This window comes from Ovis aries, chromosome 15 (assembly GCF_016772045.2).
Source record: "Ovis aries strain OAR_USU_Benz2616 breed Rambouillet chromosome 15, ARS-UI_Ramb_v3.0, whole genome shotgun sequence".
Lineage (NCBI taxonomy): Eukaryota > Metazoa > Chordata > Mammalia > Artiodactyla > Bovidae > Ovis > Ovis aries.
The window spans coordinates 63205058-63224969 of record NC_056068.1 but is presented as its reverse complement, the minus strand read 5'-3'; the positions used below and the strand labels follow the sequence as shown (position 1 = coordinate 63224969).

The following is a 19912-nucleotide window of genomic DNA, read 5'->3' as shown; positions in this document are numbered from 1 at the left end:
GCTGAGTAAACAGTTACATGGGCTTTCCTAATGACTCAGCAGTAAAGAATCTGCCTGCAGGAGATGCAAGAGAGCTGGGTTTGATCTCTGGTCAGGAAGATTCCCCCCATGGCAATCCGCTCAAGTATTCTTGCCTGGAGAATCCCATGGACACAGGAGTGAGGCTGGCTGCAGTCCATAGAATCGCGAAAAGTTGTACACGACTGAAGCCACTGAGCATGCACGCATGAAAACAGGGTCATAGAATTTAGGCTTAATTAACTAGCTCACCATTCCACTGCCAATAAACAAAAGATGTATGAAGTCTAGATCTGACTGGACTCCCTCAAACACACAGAAGAACTGTACAAAAAAAGATCTTCACGACCCAGATAATCACGATGGTGTGATCACTCACCTAGAGCCAGACACCTTGGAATCTGAAGTCAAGTGGGCCTTAGAAAGCATCACTACGAACAAAGCTAGTGGAGGTGATGGAATTCCAGTTGAGCTATTTCAAATCCTGAAAGATAATGCTATGAAAGTGCTGCACTCAATATGCCAACAAATTAGGAAAACTCAGCAGTGGCCACAGGACTGGAAAAGGTCAGTTTTCATTCCAATCCCAAAGAAAGGCAATGCCAAAGAATGCTCAAACTATCGCACAATTGCAATCATCTCACACGATAGTAAAGTAATGCTTAAAATTCTCTGAGCCAGGCTTCAGCAATACATGAACCATGAACTTCCAGATGTTCAAGCTGGTTTTAGAAAAGGCCGAGGAACCAGAGATCAAATTGCCAACATCTGCTGGATCATCAAAAAAGCAAGAGAGTTCCAGAAAAATATCTATTTTTGCTTTATTGTCTATGCCAAAACCTTTGACTGTGTGGATCACAATAAATTGTGGAAAATTCTGAAAGAGATGGGAATACCAGACCACCTGACCTGCCTCTTGAGAAATCTGTATGCAGGTTAAGAAGCAACAGTTAGAACTGGACATGGAACAACAGACTGGTTCCAAAGAGGAAAAGGAGTATGTCAAGGCTCTATACTGTCACCCTGCTTATTTAACTTATATGCAGAGTACATCATGAGAAACGCTGGGCTGGATGAAGCACAAGCTGGAATCAAGATTGCCAGGAGAAATATCAATGACCTGAGATATGTAGATGACACCACCCTTATGGCAGAAAGTGAAGAAGAACTAAAGAGCCTCTTGATGAAAGTGAAAGAGGAGAGTGGAGAAGTTGGCTTAAAGCTCAACATTCAGAAAACTAAGATCATGGCATCCAACCCATCACTTCATGGAAAATAGATGGGGAAATAGTGGAAACAGTGGCTAATTTTGTTTTTCTGGGCTCCAAAATCACTGTAGATGGTGACTGCAGCCATGAAATTAAAAGACACTTACTCCTTGGGAGTAATCTAGACAGCATATTAAAAAGCAGAGACATTATTTTGCTGACAAAGGTCTGTCTAGTCAAGGCTATGGTTTTTCCAGTGGTCATGTATAGATGTGAGAGTTGGACTATAAAGAAAGCTGAGCACCGAAGAATTGATGCTTCTGAACTGTGGTGTTGGAGAAGACTCTTGAGAGTCCCTTGGACTGCAAGGAGATCCAACCAGTCCATCCTAAAGGAGATCAGTCCTGGGTGTTCATTGGAAAGACTGATGTTGAAGCTGAAACTCCAATACTTTGGCCACCTCATGCGAAGAGCTGACTCATTTGAAAGGTTGAGGGCAGGAGGAGAGGGGGACGACAGAGGATGAGATGGTTGGATGGCATCACCAACTCATTGGACATGGGTTTGGGTGGACTCTGGGAGTTGGTGATGGACAGGAAGGCCTGGTGTGCTGCAGTTCATGGGGTCGCAAAGAGTTGGACACGACTGAGCGACTGAACTGACTTGGTGAAGTCCAGGTCTCACTTGACTCCCTCAAGCTCTTTACACCACATTGCATTGGAAAAGAAACAGAAAAGAAGAAATCTGCTAAGTGATCTATTCCTTAGCTCACAGTTCAGGACATGTCTCCCATCTCCACTTTAATACCTTCTTGTCTAAGCTAAAGAGTGACCATCAGTGCCTCAACCAAGCCCATTGAGGCCTCAACCGCCCTAACCCTCTGAAAATAAATCTTGGCAAAAAAAAAAAAAAATTATTATACACTTGCATTGCCCTAAAATGATGCTAAAGCTGAAACTCCAGTACTTTGGCCACCTTATGCAAAGAGTTGACTCATTGGAAAAGACTCTGATGCTGGGAGGGATTGGGGGCAGGAGAGAAAGGGGACGACAGAGGATGAGGTGGCTGGATAGCATCACTGACTCGATGAACGGGAGTCTGGGTGAACTCCAGGAGTTGGTGATGGACAGGGAGGCCTGGTGTGCTGCGATTCACCGGGTCGCAAAGAGTCGGACACGACTGAGCGACTGAACTGAACTGAAAATGACGAAAAACAACCGTGACGACCAAATTGAGAGCACCAAATAGATTCAGACCCTATGCACCTTTTACTTGGGAGGGGGTTAAAATTATACCCTCGATAACCATTTCCTTAGTTTGGAAGAAGAGCCTTCCACCAGCGCCTCTAGTTGATTCCCAACTCTGCCCCCTACAGAGTGGACAAGGATCCTGCTGTGCGTAAGCGACACTCCGGACCAGGGAGGCTAAAAAGAGAAACGAGAGATTTCTCGGTCGGAAAACGAAGAGAAACAATGGATTTGGGGGCCAAAGGCAGAGAGAGAACTTGAGGCCAAGCTTCAAAGATAGCGGATGTAAAATTTCTCGTGAGGGGCGAGAGTGACCCAATCAAATTTGGTAATAAACTCTCAAAGAGGTCCGGACTGGGCAAGTTTAGGGATCGAAATTGGAAGAGGGAGCCCGGGGGAATCTAAGGGAGAGCACAGGGGGACTCGGCAGAACTAGAGTAGCTCGGGCGAGCCAGATCCCGAGGCACGCGCGCTCGGCCTGCAAGGCAGAAGGCGGAGCCTTCCGGGGAACCGCCTATCGGGCCGCTCTGTGGGCGGGGCTATCCCGCTCTCCTGTCGATTACATAACAAACCTGTGCCGGTGGCGGGGGAGCGGCGCGGGCTGTGGCGGCGGGGGCGTGGCCTGGGCGTGACCGGGGCGTGGCCAGGCCTGCACCGGGCCAGGCAAGATGGCGGCCATGGATACTGAGTCGGCGCCCCTGACTCTAGAATCGCTGCCCACCGACCCCCTGCTCCTCATCTTATCCTTCTTGGACTACCGGGACCTAATCAAGTAATGGGACGAGGCACATGGCAGGGGTGGGGTTCGCGGGTAAGGGAGGAGGTGTAAGGCAGGAAGGACGGAGGCCCGGCTCGCCGACCGAACCTGGACTCGGGTGTCAGCTAGAAGGTGACGCCAGGGCCACCCTGATCCTGCAGGGTCCCTCGGGGGTCCGGGGTGAGACCGCGGCGGAAGGGGTCCCGCCTTGAGGTCTTCCTCGCGGCCGGGGCCCAGGCCTGAGGAGCGACAAGAGCCCTCTCTCCCGGGCCTCAGCGAGGCCCAGTTGGAAGCGGGGAGATACTACTCCCAGCTGCCGGCCTGCGGACCCCCGCGGCCCGCACCTCCGGACCCCCCGGCGTCTCTGCCCGATCCTGGCAGCCTTGGTCGGTTTGAAAAAGTCTCCGTCCCGGCGGCAGAGCACTCTTCTCTTTCTGCCTGGGCCGGAGGCCTTCGGAGTCGGGCGCCAAAGTGGGCCAGTGGGACGCGGGAGAGGAGCCGGGCGACCCCCTCACCCCTGGGTGCGACTTCTGCGGCAACGTTATATCTGGCAGGCTCACTTTCCATCTTCTCTGCTGGATAATTGTTTCGTTTTCAGCCTTCCTCCTCACGGTTGCATGTTGGATTTTGTTTTGGTACTGACTTCCGGTGTTGCGATACAGGTGACCATCTTCCCTCCTGTATGCTTTGGGTTTCACAAGTTGCCGGCATCTGTTCCCAAAAATAAACACCGGTTGCTGGTAGGGGTGGTTAAATGCCAGGTTCCTTCAGCGCTTGGGACTGCTTGGAATGGTGGCAGAAATGGCGCTGTTTACACCCTTGACAGCTGGTGGCATGCCTCTTTCTTGGGCCACCATATATATTTTCAGAGGAGGCAAAGACGCCCTCTTAAGGATAGGTAGGAGAGATTAGTTTTGTTTTGTTTGATTAACCATTGGATTCTAGCAGTTTGGTGACTGTACCCTGTGTTGTCAGGGATACTTGTAGACATGCAGCTTTCTTGAAGTTGGTGGCAGCTGTTGGTTTGTCTAGCTAAGTGGTGACAGAGAGAGAGCAGTTTCTGGCTGCTATCTATACTAATACCTGTGACATTTTTATTTTTCTAGGAAACAATTTTTTCTCTACTCACGCTTGTAATAAAGTTTGTCTTTTCTTTGGAAAAGTCTGTTCCAGCTGCAAACTCTCATCTGAAATATTGTGTTGGTAGGGCCTTTTAGGGGCTTCCCTTGTAGCTCAGTCGGTAAAGAATCTGCCTGCAGTGCAGGAGACCCGGTTCGATCCCCGGGTTGGGAAGATCCCCTGGAGAAGGAAATGGCGACCCACTCCAGTATCCTTGCCTGAAAAAATCTCATGGACAGAGGAGCCTGGTGGCTGCAGTCCATGGGGTTGCAAAGAGTCGGGCACAACTGAGCAACTAACACTTACTTACAGCCTTTTAGAAATCTAACACTACACACACTCTTGATCTAATGGGCTACCTTGCTTTCAGAATGATCTTTCTAAGACAGATCCTAAAAATCCTGTAATGCCACTCGTTATTTACAGATTATAACCTAAACTTCAGGGAGCATTTAAGGCCCTTATTATTTGATATAGTCCACTCTATCCAAATTGACCTCAGCCAGCATACCACACTTGTGCCTTTTTTGTTCTGTGGCTTAAACTCTTGACCTTGCCTGGAATGCCATGCTCCCCTCTTCTCATCCTAGCAAGATGAATTCCTTTAAGACCCCCTGTCCTGAGTCCGATCTCTACCTTTTTTCCTCCCTCTGCAGAGTTCATTTACCATACCAGATAGATTGTGCATTTCTTAAATATAAAGACTGTGTTGTTTGTCTTTGTAGTCACTGTTTATTCAACAGGTTTTTGTTTTTTTTTTTTGAGTGTTTCTGTGTGCCAGCCTATTAAATGCTGGGGAAACAATAGTGAACAAGACACATAAGGACCCTCTTATAAGCTTTTACAGTCTAATGGGCAAGATGGAGAAAAAGTGCATAATTACAAGAGCTGCTGTGTGCTGTGAAGGAAATGAATCAGTGACTCTGTTAAGGAGCTGATTCAGACTGGAAGGAGCTGCTGTATATGATAGACAGCATAGAGCAGTCCTGGCAGAAGGACCCGTGTTTTCAGGAGCTGATTGGAGGATAGCAGAGCCTGTTGGAAGAGCTAGAAGACTGATGTTGTAGGAAGTAGGGAGTGACTCACAGGCAGAGAGGCTGAGCAGAGACTGGTGAGATCATGAAGGACCTTGTGAGAAGTTCAAATTTATTATAAATGCTTTAGGTCGTAATCAAAGTTTTAAACAAAAGTGACATGATCCCTCTATAAATGTTTGTAGAAGTAAACTGAGTTGAATACTGTATTAGTCAGGGTTCTTGAAGGAAGCAGGACCAATATGTGTGTGTATGTGTGGCTTATTTTAAGGTATTTGCTCATGAATTGTGGAGGCTTTTTCCTATAGTCTGCCATGTGCAAGCTGGAGACCCAAGAAAGCTGGTGGTATAGTTTGAAGGGTAGGGAGCTGGAGAAATGATTCCAGTCTGGCTCTAAAAGCCTGAGAACCAGAAGTGCCAAAGGCAGGATAAGATCAGTGTCCCAAATTAGTGGTCAGGCAGAGAGCAAATTCAACCTTCCTCTGCCTTTTTGTTCTATTCAGACCCTCAGTGGATTGGATGATGCCCACCCGTATTGGGGAGGGCTGTTTTGCTAACTTAGTCTGCCAGTTCGAAGGCTCATTTTTTCTGGCAACATCTGACAGACGCATCAGGAAATAGTGTTTAACCAGCTATCTGGGCATCCCTTAGCCCAAACAAGTTGACGCAAATGCCATCGAATTTTATCCACAGAAAAGTTTCCAATGTACTGTGACTTTCCTGTAGTATGTAGCTCAGATTTTTCAAGTGTCTCTCCCATTGCTAACCTTCTGAAGGTTTTGGTACATATTTGCTGAACTGGATTGGATTGGATTGATTAGTCTATTGGGATCATTGTGTAATGTAAACTGCACAGTTTGAGTCTCACTGCATATCAGAATTATATGTGGCACTTTAAAAATAAACATATCATGCCCGAGGTACAGACTTCACCCCATGCCAACTGAGTCAGAAGCTCTAGGACAGTAGTTTTCATCCTTAATGTCCATCAAAAATCATTTCTGGTGCACATTCCAGAGATTCTTTTATGTTGTTTAACTCTTGGGATATTAAGAGAGAAGGACCTAAAAAAGAGATAGGGGACTCTTGAGTTCACAAAATTGGAGGGATTCCTAGTTTTGCAAATGTTTGGGCGTCTCCTGAGAGAGGCTGAAAAGGATGAGAATGATGTTTGTGTAAAATCTGAAAAGTGAACAAAGCCTATTCTGTTTAGCATCAGTTGTTTTTTTAACATGCCCCACTCATGGCCTTGACAAATCCTATGTGAGTTAAGATTCCCTTAATTGATTAGTTATTGCCCAAGTAAAATCTTTTAACACCTACCTACTTTCTCTAACTTGTGATTTCTCTTCTGAAAGGATAGAAATCCATTTTTTAAAATCTCAAGTTCATTCTTTTTTGAATTAATTACATAGGGAAGGATTTACAGGCATCAAGCACTGTTAGAAATCTCTATATAATAAGAAAATTATTTCTAATATTTCATATTTTTGAGCAGTTGACCCTAAGTTGAATAGCTGTGGATACTGAATCAGAACTGTTGTGAATCTAACATCTTTTATAAGTGGGTTTTCCAATAGTTCCTATAATTGAAAAGTGTTTTTGGCTGCATATTCCTGTTAAGAAAAAAAATTGGAACAGAGGGTCTATGTATTTAACATCAAATGTCTCAGATCTTAAAAAGAAAAAACAGTTTGTTTACATCTGCATAACATTTCTATTTGTAGAAATGATTACTGCCCAATAATGAGTATAGGAAAACTCTTTGATTTGAAATAACTCCAGTGGTTTATATGTTTCATAGACTTTTGTATGAAAATTAAAATTGTAGACATTTTGCAGTGTGTTTGTGAACTCAAATAGTTAAGATTTCACTACTCACAAGGTAATTATACTAGCTAACACGTTAAATAGGTTTTAGAAAATACTGTTTTGCGGAAGGTAGTGGAAGAAAAGCAAAAGGAACAAAACAGAACTTAACATTGAATATTTTCATCTTCATTTCTAAATTGCTTTCTTGTTTTCTTTTATACTAACCATGAATCTGGTTACTGCCAGCTGTTGCTATGTCAGTCGAAGACTCAGCCAGCTATCAAGTCATGATCCTCTGTGGAGAAGACATTGCAAAAAATACTGGCTGATATCCGAGTGAGTATTTGGGAAACATGTATCTTGAAATTGGGCCCTTGGCCTTCATTAGTGCTAGTCTATCCTGATTTTCCTCTCTAAGCCTGTCTCTTTAACACCTTTGATGGCTCTGCTTGTGCCTGCCAGTAAAAGCAGGTGTTCTCCAAACTTCTGTCCGTGGCTGACTGCTCTTCTCCCTCTGAGAAGTCTCCCGCATGCACTCCTGCAGTTTGTAGAGATGACTTGTATACTTCTAACTCCCAAACCTGAGTGTCCACCCCAGACATTGCCATTGAACCGCAGATTTTTTGCATAACTGTCTGCTGGACCTTTCCACTGGATGACCCACAGGGTTCACCGAATTTAGTAAATTTTAATCAATTTGATAGAATAAAAGTGTAGATGACAGAAGGTGGGAGTTGGAAAAGGTGAAAGAAAGAGTAGGATTGCTAATATCTTTTTCTTAGGTTGAGGGGAGTCAGGTGGTAACTGAAGTTGGTGAAGCAAGAAACAGAGATTTAAACATATTATTTAAACCTAAGCTATTGAGTAGAACTAAAAATAATAGCCTCTAAACATTGGAAGGAGAAAGAATGAGGAAGAAGGAATTTCATGTATTGCTTCATCCTGACCTTTTATTGATTCTTTGGGGTATCAGTAGATAGATATAAAATTGATAAATCAAGAACTAGAGGAATAGGGACTTCCCTGGTGGTCCAGTGGTTAAGAATCTGCCAGCCAGCGTAGGGGACGTGGGTTCAGTCCCTGGTCCAAGAAGATCCCACACGCTGTGGAGCAGCTAAGCCCGTGTGCCACAGCTACCGAGCCTGTGTGCTGCAACTGCTGAGGCCACTTGGCGCAGCTGCTGAAGCCCACGTGCTCGAGAGCCTGTGCTCTGCAAGAAGAGAAGGCACTGCAGTGGGAAGCCGTCACACCACAGCTAGAGAGTAGCCCCCACTCACCTCAACTATAGAAAGCCCAGACGCAGCAGCAAAGACTTAGTGCAGCCACAAATTTAAAAAATTAAAAAATACAGCTGGAGGAATAAGCATTTAGAATTACAGAGATACCTTCCAGAAGTACCTAAAGTTTCCTTTGAAGAGTTGGACGAAGAACAGGAGACTGCCTAGCTTTTCATTATAAGTTCTTTGGTACTTTTTGGTTTTAATAATATGTGCATTACTTCGATGAATAAAAGGTTACTTCCTTCCTACCACTCCCCTCACCCCAAAACACACACACACATGTACATACAATACCCTGAATTGTTCTCCCCATCCCTAAACCGAGTCCTCCTGTATTCCTGCCGTCAGAGCGGTACCGTGCATCCTGGCATCCAAGCCAGAGAGGGGCAGCATCCTGCGTCTCTTCTGTCCTTCTCTCCCTACCTCATTCAGTGACTAAGCCTTTCTGACTTTAGCCCCTGTATGTTTCTTGAATCTTTCTTCTCATTTCGTTTCGCCACCACAGCTTTAGTTCAGTTATCGTCCCTTACCGGACTGCTGCAGAACCTTTCCAACCGGTCTCTCTGTCTCTGGTATACACCCCTCCCAAACCACAACCACAGGTCTGCTCTTTTCACTCCCCTGTTATAACTCTTCAGTGACTCTCTATTCCCTAGAGGATAAGGTCCAAGGTACTACTGGTATTCTGGCTGCCTTATCCTGTACCACTTCTGACTCTTAAATTTATATTTCATTCTTTCTCCCTGATTAGACTACATTCTTTGAAGGCAAAAAATGTGCCTTATTTTCAGTGTCCTCAGTGGCTAAATAAACAGTAAATGTTTGTGGACTTGTACCAGACAGAAATGTTGAGTTTTGACTCCTTTGCTGTGCTGTATTGATTCTCTGGTTAATCCATTGTAGATAAATTAGATTAATATAGCCTGTCAGTCATTAGTTTCTAAATGTGCTCTAAAATGGAAAAGCTAAATATATATTTTAAAATTTTACAATTGGTATGTTTTTAGGAGTAAGTTGAAATTCATATCCCATATGTTATTCATATTATATCTTATTAAGGATTAGAAAACTTACAAAAATAATAAATAGAAAGTAAAAAAAAAGTGACTCATAATCCCACTATTCCAGGAATAACTTGTTAAATTTTTTGATGTGTGTGTTACTGTTTATTATCTAGTCTTCATTTGTAGCTAAAATAAATGAAAAGGAAGACAAAAGTAGCCACAGATTCCCAATAAAGTATGTTGGTAGGTGTCTAAAATATATGCTAATTTCATTGTAAAAGATTTTTAATTTTATTTTTCAAATCTGTTTAGGGAAGAGAAAACACAGAAGAACCAGTGTTGGAAATCCCTCTTCATTGATACTTACTCTGATGTAGGAAGATATATTGACCATTATGCTGCTATTAAAAAGGCCTGGGATGATCTCAAGAAATACTTGGAACCCAGATGTCCTCGGATGGTTTTATCTCTGAAAGGTATTGGGAATACAGGGTGTCCCTTCCTCATTATAGTGACTCTAGTATAAACAGGTTGAATAACTTTAGGTTTCTGTCTCCTACGCTGATCTGTGCTAATCCAACATTGTCTGTAATGCATCATTCACTTTTGGTCAGGGAAACGGGAAGCCTCGTTTGCTAAGGGGATACTGGCCCTGGTTTGCCCACCTCCGCACCCGCGTGATTCTTTATTGGAAGGGAAGGCTGAACTCATCTGATCTTTACATTTGTTTTACATAAAGAAACTAGTAATGCTAGAATTGCTTGAGGATACCTATTGTAATTTCTTTTAAAAGACTTTTTTTTTTTTTTAATTGAAGAATTGCCTGCTGTATCAACCCTCTTCCCTGTTTTCAGTACAAATAAGTGTTTATTTGACAGCCTGGTATTAGGAAAGACCAAATATTGACAGACCGGGTTTTTACGCATCTGAAGAGCAGCATAATAGAATAGAGAAAACTTTCATCCCTACTTTGACATTTACAGAATAATGAAACTAGGATTTGAAGTGAGGTTTATTTGACCCCAGAATCTGTGCTCTGTCTACCATACTACTATTGTCCAATTTTGGCAAGAAATATTAAGCTATTTTCCATTACTTTGATTTTTAAATTTATGCCCAAGAAATACATAAATGGATTGGAGATGCTACTCATCTGCTTTAGCCTCCAATTTTTTTAGGTTTCTCCACTAAAAGGAATTTTATATGTGTTTTGGTTTTGCTAAGCTGAAATTGGAATTAGTTCTTCTCAAATGTATTCCTTTTGAACTGAGGTCTCTTTTGAAAAGGCATTCCTTTTACATTTCATATTTCTGCTGTACTTTTCCATGTAAATATGAATTTCATACAATCATGATTGCATGACCAGTTACTTAAACCTGAATTGCAAGGAAGTAGAAGAAAGAATAATATGGTAGAGAGAGTAGAGCTTTGAAGGAAAGGACCCTTGATTAATATTTTTATTATTATTTTTTCTTGAAAGAAAAGAAAAATATCATCTATTTCATATGTGGGGTTGAAAAATTTCAAGAGGAAAATAATTCCGAAAATAGGTAATTTGGTGGTAATATGTAAAATATGTAAGGGTTAGTGGGCTTCCTGGGTGGCACTAGTGGTAAAGAATTTACCTGCTAATGCAGGAAATGTAAGAGATGCAGGTTCGATCCCTGAGTTGGGAAGATCCCCTGGAGGAGGAAATGGCAACCCACTCCAGTGTTCTTGCCTAGAGAATCACATGGACAGAGGAGCTTGGCAGGCTACAGTCCATAGGGTCTCAAAGAGTCCTACACGAGTGAAGTGATTTAGCATGAAGCAAGTATGCAGTAGCCAATATTTGTTCAACACAAAGCTAGGCGCTAAGCTAAGTACTGTGTATTATTACATTTAAATTGCCAAAATCCAATGACGCAGACAATTACTATTCTCATCTTATAGGTGAGCTACCTGAGGCAAAAAAATCTAAGGAAGTTGTTTGCTATCACAAAGCAAAGGCTAAGCCAGGATTTGAATACAGGACTGATTCCAGAGCTGCGGTCTTAATAGCTGTTGAAGGAAGAGAGGACCTATTCTGCTTAGGTTATCTTAGGACTCTTAGAGAGCTAGTCTAATATTAGGATATTTGGAATATGAGAATATATTCATTGTTCTCTTTTGAGGCACGGAGCTACCAGGAAAGGAAGAAACTAAGGGTACATAGCAGCCTCTTCCTTTTCTTTTTTATAGTTTTTTAGGGGGGCACTCAGTTGGTATTCCCAGGCTCCCTGCTCACAGTTGTATACCTAGGGGCTGGAGGTGTGGTTGTCAGAGGGTTCCTTCACAGCCCCTGTTTTACTGCTAGGTGCCAGTTCTCTGGGGTCTTTGCTGTGAGTTGGAATAGGACAGATGCTCTGAAATCTAGAAAATCGGGGGTTCTATTCATGTAGACCTATGAGTTTTAGGACTGAGTCAGGAACTTAGCTATTCATCTCAGGGGCCATAATCCCTGACTCAATTTCAAGAGTATGGAGATTACAGATAGGAAACTTGGAAAGCAGATAGGCATTGGGCTTGGGAAAATTTTTATTAAGTATCTTGAAATTATAGTGTACTGGCCTGTTGTCGTTCAGTCACTCAGTCATGTCCAACTCTTTGGGACCCCGTGACTGCAGCATACCAGGCTTTCCTGTCCTTGACCATCTGCCAGAGTTTGCTCAAACTCATGTCCACTGAGTCAATGATGCCATTGAACCGTCTCATCCTCTGTCGTCCCCTTCTCCTCCTGCCCTCAATCTTTCCCAGCAACAGGGTCTTTCCCAGTGAGTCAGCTCTTCACATCAGGTGGCCAAAGTATTGGAGTTTCAGCTTCATCATCAGTCCTTCCAATGAATATTCAGGGTTGATTCCTTTTAGGATCGACTGGTTGGATCTCCTTGCAGTCCAAGGGACTCTCAAGAGTCTTCTCCAGCACCACAGTTCAAAGGCATCATTTCTTCCCCACTTGGCCATTTTTATTGTCCAGCTCTCACATCTATACATGGCTACTGGAAAAACCATAGCTTTGACTAGATGGACCTTTGTAGGCAAAGTTATATCTCTACTTTTTAATATGCTGTCTAGGTTTGTCATAGCTTTTCTTCCAAGGAGTAAGCGTCTTTTAATTTCATGGCTGCAGTCACCATCTACAGTGATTTTGGAGCCCTAGAAAATAAAGTCTGTCACTGGTTCCATTGTTTCCCCATCTATTTGCCATGAAGTGATAACCAGATGTTGTGGTGTTTGTTTTTTGAATGTTGAGTTTTAAACCAGCTTTCTTACTCTCCTCTTTCACCTTCAAGAGGCTCTTTAGTTCCTCTTTGCTTACTGCCATAAGGGTGGTGTCATCTGCATATCTGAGGTGATTGATATTTCTCTTGGCAATCTTGATTCCAGCTTGTGCTTTATCCAGCCTGTGTTTCAGATGATGTACTCTGCATATAAATTAAATAAGCAGGGTGACAATATACAGCCTTGTCCTACTCCTTTCCCAATTTGGAACCAGTCTGTTTTTCCATGTCCGGTTCTAACTGTTGCTTCTTAACTTGCACACAGGTTTCGCAGGAGGCAGGTCAGGTGGTCTGGTATTCCCATCTCTTGAAGAATTTTCCACAGTTTGTTGTGATCCATGCAGTCAAAGGCTTTAGCATAGTCAATGAAGCAGAAGTAGATGTTTTTCTGGATTTCTCTTTGCTTTTTCAATGATCAAAAGATGTTGGCAATTTGATCTCTGGTTCCTCTGCTTTTTCTAAATCCAACTTGCACATCTGGAAGTTCCAGGTTGCAGTCTGTCTAATGGTATGTATCATCTGTCTTTGAAGTTCATATTAACCTTAAGTGTTGGCTTAACATTTTTAGAGTCAAGGGACTTTTTAGAGATCATTTTGACCAAGGATTAGCAAACTTTTTCTTTAAATGACCAGCTAGTAAATATTTTAGGCTTTGATAGGCAGATGACCTTTGTGACAGCTGTTCAGCTCTGCTATTGTGGGAGAGCAGACATAGACAATTCAACAACAAATGGATGTGGCAGTGTTCCAAGAAAACTTCATTTAGGGAACTAGGTGGCATTTGGCCTTCGGGCTATAGTTTGTGGATCCCTGATTTATAACAGTCCTTTTCTTTTCATAGGTGAAGGAACAGTCTCAGAGAGTTTAGGTGACTTATGCAGGGTCCTGTAGCTGGTGAGGAACAGAGATGAACTCTAGAACTCTAGGCCTCTTGGCGCCTATTGATCTTTTCACCTCTTCCTCATACAAATAGGCTGGGGGCCAGGAAAGCACTTTATTAAGCATATGAAAGTTGCTTAATCCTCTCTGTAATTTTCTGTAGGTGGTTATCATCATCTATTTTGCAGAGGAGGAAACCAGATTAAAGAGGTGAAATAACTTGCCAGAGATCACAGTCAGTCTAGTCATGCCTTGGTATCCACAACGGATTGGTTCCAGGGCTCACTGAGGATATCAAAACCCAAAGACGCGCAAGTGCCATTGTTGACCCTTTGTATCTTTGTGTTCCACAACCGTGGATACAGAGGGCCAGCTATAATTGGTAGAGCTGAGATTTGATCCTGGTCTGTCTGGCTTCCAAATTCTGTTAGAGTAGGATGCCTCTCTAAAACATATTTCCGTGTATTTGTCTTTCACCATGTTTCCTTGTTGTCATTTAACTTTTTTTTTTCTGTCTTGCTATCTGTTTTCAAGAAATGCTTGGTTTCTTAATATTACATGTTAAATGTCCAATATGTAGCACTAACCACATAAATAGTAATTTTTTTCTCATTCAACTTCCGGTTCAGATAGCTATTTAGCTTGTTTACTTTCATACTGAACTTTTTAAAAAATAAACTTTTTTTGTAGTAATTTAGGGTTCCTGTGTACCCCTCAGCCAGCTTCAGTTTCCCCTAACATACCACCCTGTGGGCCATTTGTCAAACTAAGTCTTCACTGGCACATTCTACTCACTGAACTCTGGACTTTATTTGTAATTCCCCAGATTTTCCATCAGTGAGATCCTTTTTCAATTCCTGCACACAGTCAAGAATACCACATGGCATTTAGTTGCCATGTGTCTCCTCACTGTCCTCTGGCCTGTGGAAATTTTCCAGCCTTTCCTTATCTTTCACAGCCTTGATAGTTTGAAGCAGTACTGGTCAGGTGTTTTGCAGGATGTCCCTCAGACTGACTTTTTCTAAAGTATTATTCCTGATTAGACTGGACTAAGGGGTTTTTCAGGTTACTACCAGGTGAAATGTTTCTCTTATCACATAGCTGGAGGTATGTGATATCGACAGGCTATTACTAGTGATGTTAACCAACCTAGAGAAATGTGCACAGATCAAAAATAAACAAAGAAATGTGCACAGATCATAAGTGTACAACTCAGTAAACTGTTGCAATGTGAACTTTCCCATTGTAACACCCTTCAGGTCATAAAGTAGAATAATTATGTGTACCTCGAACCCTCTCTCTTTCTCAGGGGTAACCATTATCCTGATTGCTAATGCCACAGAGTAGCTTTCTCTCTTTTTGAACTTTATATAATTTGCGTGATTAACTTGTGTATTTTGTGTAAAGTATTTGTTTCATTTGTGAGATTCAGTTGTGTGTAACAGTATTTTGTTCATTTTTGTTATGGTATAAACATTCCATTGTATGATTAGACCACAGTTTATGTATTTATTCTACTGTTGGTGGATAGTTTATTTCTAGTCTTTGACTATTACAAATAATATTGTAAATCATTTTTAAAGTAATTTTTACTAGGGCATAGTTGATTTAAAATGTTGTGTTAGTTTCTGCTGTATGGCAAAGTGAGTCAGTTATACATATACATATATCCACTCTTTTTTAGATTCTTTTCCCATGTACGTCATTACAAGTGTTGAGTGGAGTTCCCTGTTCCATACAGTAGGTCCTTATTAGTTATCTATTTTATGTACAGTAGTGTGTATATGTCAAACCCGGTCTCCCAATTTATCCCTCCCCCCCAATCCTAAGTCTGTCTTCTATGTCTGTGACTCTATTTCTATTTGTAAATCATTTTTGATGTATATATGAGCATATTTCTATCAGGCAAATATCTGGGATTGCATTTGTTGGGTGGTATAGTATGCTTACATTAAACTTCAAAAAATAGTTAATTTTCCAAAATGGTTTTACCACTTTACATTCCTACTAGCACTTTAATGTTGTCATTGTTTTTATTTTAGCCTTTCTAATGGGTGTGTATGGTGATTTTAATTTGCATATCCTTGAGGAGGTAGAATGACAGTTTTATTTCTAGCTTTCCAATCCCTATATGTCATTTCTTTGTTTTTCTTGCTTTATTGAACTGGCTGGGCCTTCAGTACAGTACTGGGTAGAAATTATAATAGTGAGTATCCTTATCTTTCCGACCGCAGAGGGAGAGCTTTCAACAAGATGATGTTTGCTGTAGGTTTTTAGTAAATACTCTTTAGCATATTGAAGGAAGTCCCTTAAGATCCTAGTTTGGGGAAAGGGTTTTTTGTTTTTGTGTTTTAAATGAATAATTGAATTTTATCAAATCCCTTTCTACTTCATTCTGTTAATGCTCTGAATTATATTGATTGCTTTTTCTGAATGTTAAACCAGTTTTGCATTCTTGGAGTAAACTTACTTTGGTTAGAATGTATTATCTTTTCTTTTTAATATATTGTTGGATTTGATTTGCTAGTATTTGGGGTTTTACATCTATGCTCATGAGAGAGTTTGGCCTGTAATTTTCCTTTCTTGCAATGTTCTTGTCAGGTTTTGGTATCAAGATGATGCTGGCCTTGTAAAACGAGTCGGGAAGTGTTGCCTCTTTTTCTGTTCCCTGGAAGAGTTTATGTAAGCTTGGTCTTATTTCTTGTTTAAATGATTAGTAGAATATTACCAGTGAAGCTATTCAATCTTGGAGTTTTCATTGTGGGAAGGTTTTAAATTAAGTTTCAATTTCTTTATCAGATTTAGGACCACTCAGATTTTCTGCTTAGTCTCATGTCAGTTTCGGTAAGTTGTGTTTTTCTAGGAAATTGTGCACTTCATGTACATTTTCCAATTTATTGCTATAAAATTTTTCATAATATCCTCTTATCTTTGTAATGCTCGTTGGATCGGTAGTGATTTCACCTTTCCATTTCTGATGTTATTTGATATTATTATTTCTCTGTTATTCTTGATCAGTTTTGCTGGGTAGGGACTAATCAATTTTATTAATGTTTTCAAAGAACTGACTTTTGTCTTTGTCAAACCTCTGTATATTAATATCTTATTTCGTATTTCATTAATTTTGCTGACTGCATCTCTTTGAGTTTATATTGTCACTTTTTCCTGACTTGAGATTATTACTTAGACTATAAATTTTTCAGCCTTTCTTATTTTCTTCAAATCCCTTTAGGTGTATAAATTTCCCGTTAAACATAGCTTTAAGTTCATCCAATAAGTTTGAATATGTTGTGTTTTCATTAACATGCAGTTCAAAATATTTTGTGATTTCTTCTTTGACCCATGGATTGTATAGAAATGTATTCCTTCATTTCCAGACATTGGGGGCTTTTTCAGTAATCTTTTTAACGTAATTTATATTTTAATTCCACTATGATCAGAGAATATACTTTATATGAGTTCAGTCATTTGAACTTTATTGTGATTTGTTGTGTGTCCAGCATATAATTTATCTTGGGAAATATTCCATGTATACTTGAAAAGAATATATATCTCTCCTATATATTTTTTGCCATTGTTGCCATTTAGTACTATGTATATAATTAGGCAAAAACTGTTAATCTTATCAAATCATCTATACTCTTATGAAGTTTTTGGTTTCCTTATTCTGTTAGTTACTGAGAGAGATATGTTAAAATTCCTTACTGTGGTAGGCAGAGTTCTGAGAAAGTTTCCCATCCTTGTGGTACATGCCTGATAAAATGATAGCCTCCCCCTAAATATGAGTGGTACTATGGATATAATTTGGAGAAGGCAGTGGTACGCCACTCCAGTACTCTTGCCTTTTAGTCCTGTGATAGGTCATATCATATGACAAAAGGTGAAGGGGTTTTACAAGTGTAATGAAAGTCAAAAATTAGTTGTTTTTGAATTAATTATTAATCAAAAGGGAAATTATCCTGAGCAGGCCTGACCCAGAAGGAACTTAAAAGGAACTGGGCCCTTCCAGAAGTCAGAGAGATTCAAAGCATGAGTATCTCCCCTATTGGCCATGAGCAAGCAAATTGGCATGTTGTGGAGAGCGCCAGCCGATAGGGAATGGCAGATGGCTTCTCAGAGCAGAGAGCTTCAGTTCTACAACTGCAGAGAACCATGTTCTGCCAACAACCAGTGAGTTTGGAATAGAACCCCGAGCAAAGGATGCATAAAATGAGCTAGCAGCCCCAGTTAACACCATGACTTCAGCCTTGTGGGACCTGAGTGGGAGATCCAATTAAGTCATGCCCAGAATTCTGACCTGCAGAAACTGTAAAATAGTAAATGAGTGTTGTTTGACACTTTCTAATATTGTGGCAGTAGAAAACTAATATTCCCATTATAATTATAGACAATCTTTTTTTCCATTTTAATCCTGTCATTTAAAAAATATATTTTGAAGCTGTGTTATTAGATGTACAAAACTAAAGTTATAATGCCTGTGTAGTGAATTGAACCTTTTTTCCTTTACGGAAAGTCCTCCATTACCTCAAATAATGCTATTTGCCTTCAAGTCTGTTTTGTATGATTTTAGTAGAGCTATTTTAGTTTTCTGTGTTTACATCTTTAAGATGTGCCTCTTGTATATAATTGTGTTTTGTTTTTCATCTGGTCTGTCAGTCTGTTTTTTAATTAGATTATTTAGTCTGTTTATATTTAATATAATTACTAATACATTTGAATGTAAATATACCATGTTGCTGGGAAGCCCAGGTGGTTCGTGGTAAAGAATCCACCTACCAGTGCCGGAGATGCGGTTTGATCCCCCAGTCGGGGAGGTCCCCTGGAGGAGGAAATGGCAACCCACTCCAGTACTCTTGCCTGGAGAATCCCATGGAACAGAGCAGCCTGGTGGGCTGCAGTCCACGGGGCTGCAAAGAGTCAGACAGGACTCGGCGGCTGAGCAGGCATGTGTGCATACCTTGTTTCTACTTTTTATTGGTGCTGCCTCAGCAGCTGCTCCTTTTTTTGCATTCTTCTTAATTATCTTTTATTCCATACCCCCTTGCCTTTCTTAGTTAACGTCTTCTTTTAGTGATTAGTGTAGACATTAAAATACGTATGTCTGACATAGTGAAAGTCTATTGTAAAATTAATATATTTCCCACTTCCTGAACAATGAAAGATCCTTAAAATACTTTAATTTCAATTACCTCCCTCTTATCTTTTTATTATAGTTTTATGATTTTAGTTTTCAACCTATTTTATATCTTTGAAAACATTATTTCTATTTTATATGTTCAATATTATTTTAGATTTACCTCCATATTTACCTCTTGTATTGCACTTTATTTCTTCCTGTATCTTCATGCTTCCATCTGGGGTAATTTTTCTTCTGCCTGAAGAATTCCTGTTAGTATTTTTTTTGTTTCTAATGAGGGACTGCAACTGCTGAATTATTTTCAGATTTTTTTTTGGTTGAAAAATGTATTTCTTGCATCTTCACTTTTGAAGTATAAATTCGCTGAATATAGAATTCTAGTCAGCAGTTGTTTTTGTTCCCCAGCGCTTCTAGCTTCTGTTGTTCGGTTGGTAATTTAGCTATCAGTCTTACTGTCATTCCTCTGAAAGTGACTGTGGCTTTTTCCCCTTCTCTGGTTGCTTTTAAGATTTCTCTTTGTCTTTGATTTTCAGCAGTTTTCCAGTAATGTGTCTAGGTAACAATTTTCTTTGTAATTATAGTGCTTCTTGTAATTATAGTGCTTCTTGTAATTATAGTGCTTCTTGAATTGTTTTAATAAATTTTGGAGAACTCTCAACCCTATGATAATGCTGAAAGCTTTGCTCAGTTTCTCAACTTTGTGTTTGCTTTCAGAATTGGTAGTTGCCTCAAAGACAAGGTAGCTCCAGTGGCTAAACTCTTCAGTCTCCCTGTTCTGGACCAGCCTCCCCTGGCCCAGACCGTGCTGGTTCTCACCGCCTTTGAGGTTCTCCAGAAACGCTGAAACCAATATTCTGTTCAGCTTTTCTGCTTCTAAGCAGAAGGTTTGGCCCAGCAGCCTGGTGTGCCATTGCTGGGAGTGACTCTCTTCCTTGCTATTTGTAATGATACTTTTTGAAGCTAGTTTATATGGCAGGCTTACAAACATGAAAATCAAATGCTAGGTAATATCCTCCTAGAATAAACCTACACCTAAGTCCTGTATTCCCCATTGAGAAGCTTGGCTAAGACTCTTGAACAACATCTGTTTAGAGAACTTCTGGAGAGTTTTTTTAAAT

The 19912-nt window shown here is 40.8% G+C and overlaps 1 protein-coding gene across 1 annotated transcript in view; it reads left to right on the top strand.

The window, feature by feature from the left end:
- The first annotated feature begins 3118 nt into the window (after window positions 1-3118).
- FBXO3 (F-box protein 3) overlaps window positions 3119-19912 on the top strand; it is a 33634-nt gene continuing 16840 nt past the window's right edge. The window contains exons 1-3 of the mRNA XM_004016392.6: window positions 3119-3245; window positions 7442-7531; window positions 9792-9955. Of these exons, the coding sequence (XP_004016441.2) occupies window positions 3142-3245; window positions 7442-7531; window positions 9792-9955 (358 nt within the window). The 5' untranslated portion in view covers window positions 3119-3141. The remainder of the gene's footprint in view (window positions 3246-7441; window positions 7532-9791; window positions 9956-19912) is intronic.